Source organism: Tasmannia lanceolata, unplaced genomic scaffold (genome assembly GCF_043159265.1).
Source record: "Tasmannia lanceolata isolate RefF3 unplaced genomic scaffold, GAP_Taslan_0.1 ptg000018l, whole genome shotgun sequence".
Classification (NCBI taxonomy): Eukaryota; Viridiplantae; Streptophyta; class Magnoliopsida; order Canellales; family Winteraceae; genus Tasmannia; species Tasmannia lanceolata.
The window spans coordinates 5,161,598-5,173,847 of record NW_027518695.1 but is presented as its reverse complement, the minus strand read 5'-3'; the positions used below and the strand labels follow the sequence as shown (position 1 = coordinate 5,173,847).

General features: G+C 39.7%; 2 protein-coding genes across 2 annotated transcripts; both read right to left on the bottom strand.

Moving 5' to 3' along the window:
- Positions 1-852: 852 nt before the first annotated feature.
- On the bottom strand, positions 853-2,627 carry LOC143851638 (uncharacterized). Its single transcript, XM_077361115.1, has 2 exons — positions 2,206-2,627; positions 853-1,666 (listed from the first exon to the last, which is right to left on the bottom strand). Exons 1-2 carry the CDS (start codon positions 2,573-2,575, stop codon positions 1,059-1,061), a joined length of 978 nt encoding a protein of 325 aa, XP_077217230.1. The 5' UTR covers positions 2,576-2,627; the 3' UTR covers positions 853-1,058.
- Positions 2,628-7,096: 4,469 nt separating this feature from the next.
- On the bottom strand, positions 7,097-8,908 carry LOC143851678 (uncharacterized). The gene is made up of 2 exons (XM_077361167.1): positions 8,445-8,908; positions 7,097-7,906 (listed from the first exon to the last, which is right to left on the bottom strand). The coding sequence occupies exons 1-2, from the start codon at positions 8,812-8,814 to the stop codon at positions 7,299-7,301; spliced, it is 978 nt and encodes a 325-aa protein (XP_077217282.1). The 5' UTR covers positions 8,815-8,908; the 3' UTR covers positions 7,097-7,298.
- Between the last annotated feature and the right edge of the window lie 3,342 nt (positions 8,909-12,250).

Here is a 12,250-nt window from a genome sequence, read left to right as displayed (position 1 = left end):
GTAGAGTTTTTTTTTTTTTTTTTTAAAGTATTGTACCCCACTCCGTGGGATGGTCCAAAGTCCAAACCGTCCATTTGATGGGCCACTAGGTTGATAGATTGTGTTCCAAAAATCATTTTCAAAGGATGATCCTAACCCTATGATCTATAGTGGTTTCCATAATGATCGGAGGGTCGGAATCATCCTAAGTAAATGATTTTTTGGACCCAACTTACTAATGTTGTTGCCGAGAAATGGATAGTTTGGATTATCATAGCAGTACTTTCTGAAAAAATGCTGGACTATACAGCCGCGCACCATATAAAATCAACTCAACAAAGCCTTTGTCCCAAACTAGTTGGGGTCAGCCCACACACCATATAAAATCTCCATAAAATTATGACTTCTTATATCTTATTAGTCAGGTTAGATACAAGCATTGTTGGACTGAAATTTACGTTTGAGATTATGCCTATCGATTGCGAGTTGAAAACCAATTATTGGGCTCAAATTTACTTCGCGGTACTTTTTTGGACCCAATTTATATGACACGCACCATATAAAATCTCTATAAATTTATAACTTCTTATATCTTTTTAGTCAGGATAGATACGAGCGTTTGTTTGACTGAAATTTACGTTTGAGATTATGCCAACCGATTGTGAGTCCAAATCCAATTATTGGACTCAAAATTAAAAGTAAATTTGAGTCCAATAATTGTTTTTGAACTCTGCAATCGGTAGGCATAATTGTAAACAAGCAGTTCCTTAGCTTTTGAGTCAATAATAAGTTTGAGTCAATAATAAGTTTGGACTTATAATTGGTTCTCAAATCCAAAACCAACAGAGCCTAACGGGTTGGATGGCCAACATATAGGGTGAAAAGATCATGTATACAACATAAAATATCACTTATACAAAAATATATCATGTACATTGCCCACTACTACCACATAAAAGCACGCCCTTTCTTTATTGAATCTCACATCTAGAGAAAGAAAAGCCCAGAAACAGAAGCACATATAGCAAAGGAAAATATGTCTGTGAATTCACGAAGCCGCTATTGATCGAAATGGCTGGTCATGGATTATCAGCTTTAAGTTGGGGAGTAGCAGGCACCATACTATAGCCCATCACCCCTTGCACTTCTACCTCTTCTCCATGGCTCTTTTTACACTCATAGTAGAATACCGTGCAGACCACATGATTGTAGAGTGAAACAAGGCCGGTTATGTTGACGAGAACTAGTCCCATGACTATTTGAGTTGCTTTAGTGTTGTTAACATCTGTCTCCTTGATAGCAAATATCTGAGAAATGACGATGGGAACTAGTGTTGAAATAAGGAAGAGAACAAACCCTTGTAGTCTTCTTCCTTTGATTAGCCCTCCAGCTTTGAAAAGTGCCTCAAGTCCATAGCAACCTTCTTCTACTACTGAAACAACAACACCCAAATCCCAAACTACACCCAAGTAGAAAAAGCAAAGCAAAGCAGAGAGAAGTAGGATAACACCCAAGGCAATCAAAGCAACTGAACCACCCTTTCCAATAACAAGGAGAAAACCGATAAGAACCCCTAAGATCAACAGGTAGCCGAGGCTAAAGAGATTGACATACAACCATGTGATCACAGGCCTCTTCCATGTTCCTCGGACCCTCGAAAATAACTCACTGATAGTCAAGTGATTACCTGTTGAAGTATAAATGATTAAATAACACCATCTCTTACGGCTTAAGCTTTTGGAGTAATTGGTTGTTTCACATGGTATTAGAGCAATGCCTCACGGCAGGTCCCTGGGTTCAAAACTTAACTCGTCGATATTAAAAATTCACATGTAAGGCCACATGTGCCATATGTACGGCCAACCCAAAACGAGGGCCCACATGTGCCACGTGTATGGACAACCCAAAGGAGAGGTGCCACACGTGAGGGGGAGTGTTGAAATACAAATGAACAATCTCAAACAACTTAAGCATTTGGAGTAATTAGTTGTTTCACATTGTATCAGAGCAACGCCTCACCGTAGGTCATGGGATCAAAACTCAATAACTCATTGATATTAAAAATCCAGCCATGTGTCTAAGGTGTACGGCCAACCCAAAAAGAGGGGCCACATTTATGACCAACCCAAAAAAGAGGGTCACACATGAGGGGGGAGTGTTGTGAAGTATAAATGATAAAATAATACCATCTCTAAGCATCTGGAGTAATTGGTTGTTTAAAATTACCAGCATATATAACGGCAGATGCGTAAACCGTCACCACAGTCGAGAAAATCGACACCACCTTAGAGATGATCAGGAAGAACGTTACCTCCCCAACAAGAATTCGAACGTCTCTCATGATCTCCGCTAGCAATTCGGTATATTCGGGGCTTCCAGGGACGTCCTTAGGCAAGAGAAGAAACTTCATGGTCAGTTTGGAGGTCAAAGGCTGGACGGTGAAATTGTTGGTCAGAAATAGAAAATAAGAAGGTATGAGGAGGAGGAGAGCAAGGAAAAGAGCAAGCTTCCCATTTCTAAAAGGGATTTTGAAGGCTTCTCTAAGGATTCCCAGGATACCCATGGCCATGAAAGAAGGTTTCATCTCCTTGGCCATTGTTTTTGAGATGATATTGCTTGTTGAGAAGCTGGTCTAGGATATGTATTTATTTGTTTCTCTAGTCTACATACTTTGTTGCGTGTGCAAAGGGTTATCTCGTTCCATTGACTTAATATTTTGTTTTCAATAGAAGACCCAATGAAACTCTCTTTCTAAATCTTAGTCTTGAAGAAGACTCCGTCTACCGAGAACAGGCGCTTGGGACGAAATTTCCAAAGTTGCTTTTTCTCAATCTTTTTTAGGATCATTTCTTTTTGGAAAAATTATTAAAAAAATGCATAGTTTTTATTAAATTGTGAATGAAGGGTAGATATTCAAAACAATGAAAGAAGGGCGGAAAATGACAAGAATACCCTTCTCTTTTAAAAACCATCTTTTTACCCATTTCTCTCTCCTGTCGGGTCTTGTAAATGACGGAAAATGACAAGAATACCCTTGTCTTTTAAAAACCTTATTTTTACCCATCTCTCTCTGCAGGAATTTTATATGTTGCAAATAGTGGGGCTCACTTCAAAGGATGATCCAAACCGTTCATTTGTTGGACCATGACTTATATATGATGTACATGCATATCTCCACATGAAGATCCTAACCCTTCATTTTGTACAAGGACTATACACATCCAACTTAACCCCTAATGTTTAAAAAGTTACAAGTAAACCCCCTGTGGTTCAATTTGTATAAGGTAGGCCCCCTCTTTTGAAATATTGTCAATGCTAATGAAGACCCCATACAACCCTCCAAACCCCATTCCGGAATCCAGTAAAATTTGTTGGACCATGACTTATATATGATGTACATGCATATCTCCACATGAAGATCCTAACCCTTCATTTTGTACAAGGACTATACACATCCAACTTAACCCCTAATGTTTAAAAAGTTACAAGTAAACCCCCTGTGGTTCAATTTGTATAAGGTAGGCCCCCTCTTTTGAAATATTGTCAATGCTAATGAAGACCCCATACAACCCTCCAAACCCCATTCCGGAATCCAGTAAAATGGGCATTGTATTGGACTTAATTCAGAAGTCTGAAAATTTGTTCGGACTTCCGAGTAAGGCTAGGAGCTGATGGTACGTCCTCAGATTGAAGGGTTAGGACGATCCGATGGAGCTGATTTTTTCGGCACACCCTATATATGTGAGGGCCCATCAAATGAACGCCTTGGAAGATCCAAACAATGTGGGCCCACTGTGTACCTCGGAACCATTAGGAGACCACATTTTATACCACATTTTGAAGGGTTAGGATGATCCGATGGAGCTGATTTTTTCGGCACACCCTATATATGTGAGGGCCCATCAAATGAACGGCTTGGATGATCCAAACAATGTGGGCCCATTGTGTACCTCGGAAGCACTAGGGAACCACATTTTATACCTCACAACCACTAGGGAACCACATTTTCTACCTCAGAACCACTACGGAACAAAATTTTATACCCCGGAACCACTAGGGAACCACATTTTATACCTCATAACCACTAGGGAACTACATTTTATACCTCGAAACCACTATGGAACCACATTTTATACCCCAGAACCACTACGGAACAACATTTTATACCTCGGAACCACTACGGAACCACATTCTATACTCCAGAACTACTCGGGAACCACATTCTATACCTCGGAACCACTATGGAACCACATTCTATACCCCAGAACCACTCGGGGACCACATTTTATACCTCAGAACCACTAGGGAACCACATTTTATACCCCGGAACCACTACGGAACCACATTTTATTCCTCAGAACCACTAGGGAACCACATTATATACCCCGAAACCACTACGGAACCACATTTTATACCTCAGAACCACTACTGAAGCACATTCTATAACCCGGAACCACTTGGGAACCACATTCTATACCTCGGAACCACTAGGGAACCACATTTTATACCCCGGAACCACTAGGGAACCACATTCTATACCTCGGAACCACTAGGGGACTACATTTTATACCACATTTTGAAGGGTTAGGATGATCCGATGGAGCTGATTTTTTCGGCACACCCTATATATGTGAGGGCCCATCAAATGAACGCCTTGGATGATCCAAACAAGGTAGACTGTGAAACAACCAATTATTCCAAAAGCTTAAGCAGTTCGAGGATGAGTTATTTAATCTCCCTCACTTTTGGCCCTTCCTTTTTAGAGTTAGCTACAAGAAACATCCAATTTCTCTAAGGAAAACACTTCTAAAACTGAACCCCTTCTAGGAAATAAAGACAGGCAAGTATTAGGGAACTATTTGGCAATCTATAGCATAAGTCGAGATACGCGCCCCACTTTTTTTGTTTTATGCACATGTGTCACGATAGGAGTTCCCGTGCTTTTTTAAGCCCCAAATGAAAGCAAGCACATGAAAGGTATAGTTGCCTAATTTCTAAAATTGTTACTCAAATTAGAATGCTGTGTAATCCAAGAAATTCTTCCTAAATAAAAGTTTTCAAACATACCTTCTTGGACCTACACCAATAGGTTATGTAAGAGCCCCAAACATCTCTCTCTCTCTCTCCCCGTTGTAAGCTCTTTGTCTAACCCTGAGCCCTAACTAATTAGCCATTAATTTAATCTTAGAGGTTGGATGTTTGTATGTAGTTCAAATTAATTCTTCTGCTTACAAGCATTATTTTACTTATTTAAAAGTTTAGATTAGCCAGAAATAAGGGATTGTGATGAAGAACGGTACAAATAGGATAAGCCGATAAGAAATCTGAAGGGATCGTATCCCAAACATAGATCAAATCCAAATTGGATCCTTCGATAGAATGCCATTCCATCCAAATAGTGCCCAAATTTCCACTCTAGATTCCCTAAAACCTTCATATAAAACAAAATGCACACAAGAATCTGCAAAGTTTAAATTCATAATCAAATCAGTGCTTCTACCAAAATGGGATTTGGTTTGGAAAACAAAGATGAAAAATGCATGAAAACTGGAAATGACCAAATCTTTGATCAATTCACTTTCGTCTTTATTTTTGAAACAAAATCCCATTGTGGGAATGTTTTCCTAATCAAATTTATAAAGTAGGGATTTGCTAGGGACCATCGGAAAAGGCATTTCGCAGGCCAGCTGTTGCATGTGAGAGCACCACATAGGTTCACTTTTCAACAGATTTTGTCTTATATATTTAATTCATGTGAGGGTGGCTGCTCTCTCGTGCAAATGCTTCTATTTAATTCAAGTTAATATTCCAGAAATCTTCTTTGCAAAATCCTTCGAATCCCACCGCTACCCCCATCATTCTTCCAGCATTTTGGCAACCAAACAGGCAGAAGCAATGTAATCAGAGGATAAGAAACAATAAAAAATGCAAAGACTGGTGAGACGTCCAATGGGGACACCCTTTTAGATGATTTTTTTAAAGTTTTGATAAAGTCGCTAATAAATGCACTTTGTTGAGATGGTCCAGTGGGGTGCACTTTGTAGCTGGTTTTATTAGTAAGTGCACCCTTCACCTTAGTATTCCTCATATTAATATGATTTTTAGTTTTGCTAAAGTTACTATCATTCCTTTTTTCCCCACAGTACGCAATGCAGGCAGTTGGTGAGGTGGGCCCCTGTATTTAAAGACGATCTCAACCCATCAATTGAAGTTTTTAGCCCATATTCACAAATTCATTGATGTCAATAGATCTAGGTCCGTCTGAACCTCAAGACCCTAAACTATTAAAGTGAATCTATTCTCGGACACTACTTTTGATGTCAATAGATCTAGGTCCATTTGATGGGCCACTAGGTTGATAGATTGTGTCCCAAAAATCATTTTCATAGGATGATCCTAACCCTACGATCTATAGTGGTTTCCATAATGATTGGAGGGTCGGAATCATCCTAAGTAAATTATTTTTTGGACCCAACTTACTAATGTTGTTGCCAAGAAATGGATAGTTTGGATCATCATACAGAGTGGACCATGCAGTACTTTCAGAAAAAATACTGGACTATACAGCCATGCACCATATAAACTCAACTCAAGAAAGCCTTTGTCCCAAACTATTTGGGGTCGGCCCACGCACCATATAAAATCTCCATTAGTTTATAAATTCTTATATCTTATTAGTCACGCTAGATACAAGCATTGTTGGACTGAAATTTATGTTTGAGATTATGCCTATCGATTGCGAGTCGAAAACCAATTATTGGGCTCAAATTTACTTCACAGTACTTTTTGAAAAAATAGTGGACTATGCAGCCACGCACCATATAAAATCTCCATAGATTTATAACTTCTTATATCTTTTTAGTCAGGCTAGATACAAGCATTGTTGGACTGAAATTTACGTTTGAGATTATGCCAACCGATTGTGAGTCCAAATCCAATTATTGGACTCAAAATTAAAAGTAAATTTGAGTCCAATAATTGTTTTATGACTCTGCAATCGGTAGGCATAATTGTAAACAAGCAGTTCCTTAGCTTTTGAGTCAATAATAAGTTTGGACTTATAATTGGTTCTCAAATCCAAAACCAACAGAGCCTAACGGGTTGGATGGCCAACATATAGGGTGAAAATATCATGTATACAACATAAAATATCACTTATACAAATATATATCATGTACATTGCCCACTACTACCACATAAAAGCACGCCCTTTCTTTATTGAATCTCACATCTAGAGAAAGAAAAGCCCAGAAACAGAAGCACTTATAGCAAAGGAAAATATGTCTGTAAATTCACGAAGCCGCTATTGAAATGGCTGGTCATGGATTATCAGCTTTAAGTTCGGGAGTAGCAGGCACCATACTATAGCCCATCACCCCTTGCACTTCTACCTCTTCTCCATGGCTCTTTTTACACTCATAGTAGAATACCGTGCAGACCACATGATTGTAGAGTGAAACAAAGCCGGTTATGTTGACGAGAACTAGTCCCATGACTATTTGAGTTGCTTTAGTGTTGTTAACATCAATCTCCTTGATAGCAAATATCTGAGAAATGAAGATGGGAACTAGTATTGAAACAAGGAAGAGAACAAACCCTTGTAGTCTTCTTCCTTTGATTAGCCCTCCAGCTTTGGAAAGTGCCTCAAGTCCATAGCAACCTTCTTCTATTACTGAAACAACAACACCCAAATCCCAAACTACACCCAAGTAGAAAAAGCAAAGCAAAGCAAAGAGAAGTAGGATAACACCCAAGGCAATCAAAGCAACTGAACCACCCTTTCCAATAAAAAGGAAAACACCGATAAGAACCCCTAAGATCAACAGGTAGCCGAGGCTAAAGAGATTGACATAGAACCATGTGATCACAGGCTTCTTCCATGTTCCTCGGACCCTCGAAAATAACTCGCTGATAGTCAAGTGATTACCTGTTGAAGTATAAATGATTAAATAACACCATCTCTTACGGCTTAAGCTTTTGAGTAATTGGTTGTTTCACATGGTATCAGAGCAATGCCTCACGGCAGGTCTCTGGGTTCAAAACTTAACTCGTAGATATTAAAAATTCACATGTAAGGCTACATGTGCCATATGTACGGCCAACCCAAAACGAGAGCCCACATGTGCCACGTGTATGGACAACTCTAAGGAGAGGGGCCACACGTGAGGGGGATCGTTGAAATACAAATGAACAATCTCAAACAACTTAAGCTTTTGGAGTAATTGGTTGTTTCACATTGTATCAGAGCAATACCTCACCGTAGGTCATGGGATCAAAACTCAATAACTCCTTGATATTAAAAATCCAGCCATGTGTGCAGGGTGTACGGCCAACCCAAAAAGAGGGGCCACATTTATGACCAACCCAAAAAAGAGGGTCACACATGAGGGGGGAGTGTTGTGAAGTATAAATGATAAAATAATACCATCTCTAAGCATCTGGAGTAATTGGTTGTTTAAAATTACCAGCATATATCACGGCAGATGCGTAAACCGTCACCACAGTCGAGAAAATCGACACCACCTTAGAGATGATCAGGAAGATCGTTACCTCCCCAACGAGAATTCGAACATCTCTCATGATCTCCGCTAGCAATTCGGTATATTCGGGGCTTCCAGGGACGTCCTTAGGCAAGAGAAGAAACTTCATGGTCAGTTTGGAGGTCAAAGGCTGGACGGTGAAATTGTTGGCCAGAAATAGAAAATAAGAAGGTATGAGGAGGAGGAGAGCAAGGAAAAGAGCAAGCTTCCCATTTCTAAAAGGGATTTTGAAGGCTTCTCTAAGGATTCCCAGGATACCCATGGCCATGAAAGAAGGTTTCATCTCCTTGGCCATTGTTTTTGAGATGATATTGCTTGTTGAGAAGCTGGTCTAGGATATGTATTTATTTGTTTCTCTAGTCTACATACTTTGTTGCGTGTGCAAAGGGTTATCTCGTTCCATTGACTTAATATTTTGTATTCATTAGAAGACCCAATGAAACTCTCTTTCTGCAGAGATACAGAAATATCATTTCTTAGTCTGGGAGAAGACTCTGTCTACGAGAACAGGCGCTTGGGATGAAATTTCCAAAGTTGCTTTTTCTTTGTCTGTTTTTTCGGATCATTTATGTTTTAGCATTGCTAGGAAAACGGGAATCCGTTTTGGGGAAAAAGCAGGCATCAATCAATGGAGCCACGTCCACTAAAAGACAAAGGAAGGAGTTCAAATCCCCAAAAAGTCAACAAATACACCTTAAAAAAGGTCAAATCAACTGTCATGTTCATCCCCTTTTAATTTTCCCCCACTTGACATAATCCCCCACTCCCCACCCACCCCATAACGTATATGTCATGTTTACTACCATTTGACCGGTCTCTCTCTCTCTCTCACCCCACACACAACTAGGACTGTCAATCGGGATGGGCATGCTCGAAGCCTGCCCGTTTGGCCCGCTAAAAGCCCACCTATAATTTTTTTTTGAAATAGTAAAAGCCCACCTATAATTAAAATGAGAACAAGCCAAACCAAGCTTTGTCAAAAGTTGAAGCCCGAACTCTAATTTGGGCTGAGCTTGATTAAGGACTGTCCAACCTGTTGTAGGCCCGGGCCCAATAATATATTTACTATATAATTTTTTAAGATTTTTAATGCCTTTAAAAATCAGTAGATATTAATTAAATAGGTTACTTAAACATTAATGTCCTATAGGCTATAGTTCGACATTAAATAGGTTTTTTCTTTATTTTTTCCCTCTTCAGCCCACTTAATATGATGATCCAAACCGTTGAAGTATACAAATTGGGCCCCTCTTCAGCCCACTCCATATGAATGGTTTGGATCATCATATCCTATAGGCTATAGTTCGACCTTAGATTTATTAAATGAATAATACAAAATCTGGCAAAAAATCAATCGGTTTGGCTTTTCTTACATGCCAAAGCCAACAAGTTTAATGGTTTTCTATGAAATTGGCTTTTCTGTGCATGCCTTAGTCTTTTCTCATGCAGAAAATAAGAGGTGATGGGCAAGCTCGAACTCTGCCCAAAGCCCGTTGTGGAGTTTGGGCTGAGTTTGGGCAAGCAAATTTTCTAATTTAGTCAGGCCTGAAGCCCGTTGTATAGACATGGGCTGAGCTTGAACACCTCAGGCCCGCCCAAGTTCGGCCCAATTGACAGTCTTACACACAACAGGAACAATTGGTGGGCCCATCTTTGAACAATGTAGGCCCCGCCCATACTTTTCAAAATGTACGGCACACCATAGGATGATCCAAACCGTCCATTTGATGGGCCATAAAAGTAAATAGGTTGCGTCCCAAAATATAATTTCCATAGGCTGATCCTAGCCCTCTGATCTAAATAGAAACTACATCTTATGCAACCTCTATAGATTGTAGGATTGCGATCATCCTATGGAAATGATTTTTGGGGCACAACCTATTTACATTGTAGCCCATCAAATGAATGATTTGGATCATCCTATGAGTTGGTCGTACAGTAACATTAATGCCCAATTGTAGGCCCCCAATATTTTATAAATTGAAGTGTACCGTCCACAACATAGGATGATCCAAGCCGTCCATGGTTTGGATCATCCTATGGTGTGGTTCATACAGTAACATTAAGGCCCAAGTTAGGCCCCACCCATATTATTGAAAATGAAGTGTACTGTCTAGACCATAGGATGATCCGAGCCATCCATTTGATTGGCCAAAACGTAAATGGGTTGTGCCCCCAAAATCATTTGCATAGGATGATCACAACCCTCCAATCTATAGAGGTTTCCATAATAAGCAATTTCTCTTTATATCTGACGGCTAAGATCATCATATGGAAATGGTTTTTTGGGACACAACCTATTTACGATGTGGCCTATCAAATGGACTGCTCGGGTCATCCTATGGTCTAGATGGTACACTGTCATAATGGGTCGGATTTGGGCACCAATGAGGAGAATTTTGGGGGCCCATCAACTGTTCCTGTTGGGAGAGAGAGAGAGAGGTGGAATATCACCTCCGTTTAGAGTTAGCCATTAAAGCCTAACGGTCAACGTTAGCCAACCGTTGTGTGTCCCCTGAGGGGGCGGCTCCAAGGCTGGGGGGAAAGCCCTTTTATTTTCCAAAATATCTTCCGTACAGATTTCGACATCCTCTTTACAAAAAAAGTGAGAGGGAGCATGGGATACGGAGGGCTATTTAATCTCACAGTAAGGGTCTATCTACCGAAAAACCCCTTTACATGAGGAGCCTGTTCAAATAAATTTATTCAAATGGCATGCTTATGGTTTGATCACTCTAATCAATGTTTATAACCTAGATGAGCCTGCCCAAATTAATTTGGATGGGCAAAACATTAGAGTGATAAATTCGCCCTCCTTTTTACTACTGTCACCTTACACATATGATAGTATTCCATTGACCACTGTGAGCACAAACCAAAAAAAAGAGGGGATTAAAAAACACCTCATTGGCTTGTTTTTTATTTCTCAACAAGTGGTATCAGAGTCAGGGCGTGGTAACTCTGGTGTACTCTCGAGGATGGTGAAAATCCCTCTGGGAAGACCTTGGTAACCCTGGTGTTCCTCGATGACGGAGAAAATTCCGTGGGGAAGATCTCGTAGTTCCCACGTTACTTTCACGTAGAGGAGGAGATTGTTGGTGGTTCCACAGGAAAGCAAAGATCCCACATCGGAAAAGTGAATGGATGTGGAAGGGCTTATAAGGGGTTAGGAATTCATAGCACCTTTATCAATCCAGGCTGTAGACATTGGATAGGAAAAAGTATTGTGTGAGGGTTTTTAGCCCAACACCAAGTGATCTATGATTCTATGTATGATGTTCATTATATGTGATGCGGATTGTAGGCCTAATCAGAGGCATATTTGCCCATTAGGACTCTTAGGGATGGAAAATAAATAAATTCACTGACTCTAAATACCATGGAAATAAATCCCTAAGAGTCCTAATGGGCAAACATGCCTCTTATTGAGCCTATAATCCGCATCAATATGTTATTATTTAGATACTATGATATTACATCTTAGATGAGGTTCTAAATGTTCTTTAAGGCTTCAGCTCCCCATAAATATGAAGCCTGCGCTCAGACTGTATAACATCTCTTTTCCACTTTGTCTTTAATTTTTAAAATTACTGTTAAGAAAGAATTAATTGTAATTATTTAATTTTATCAATCAGTATCTATATAGAAACTAAGATATGCACTACCATATAAAAATGAATTGGAATGAACTTGGCCCAATTTATGTTAAAAAATTCAACCGGAATGCCCAA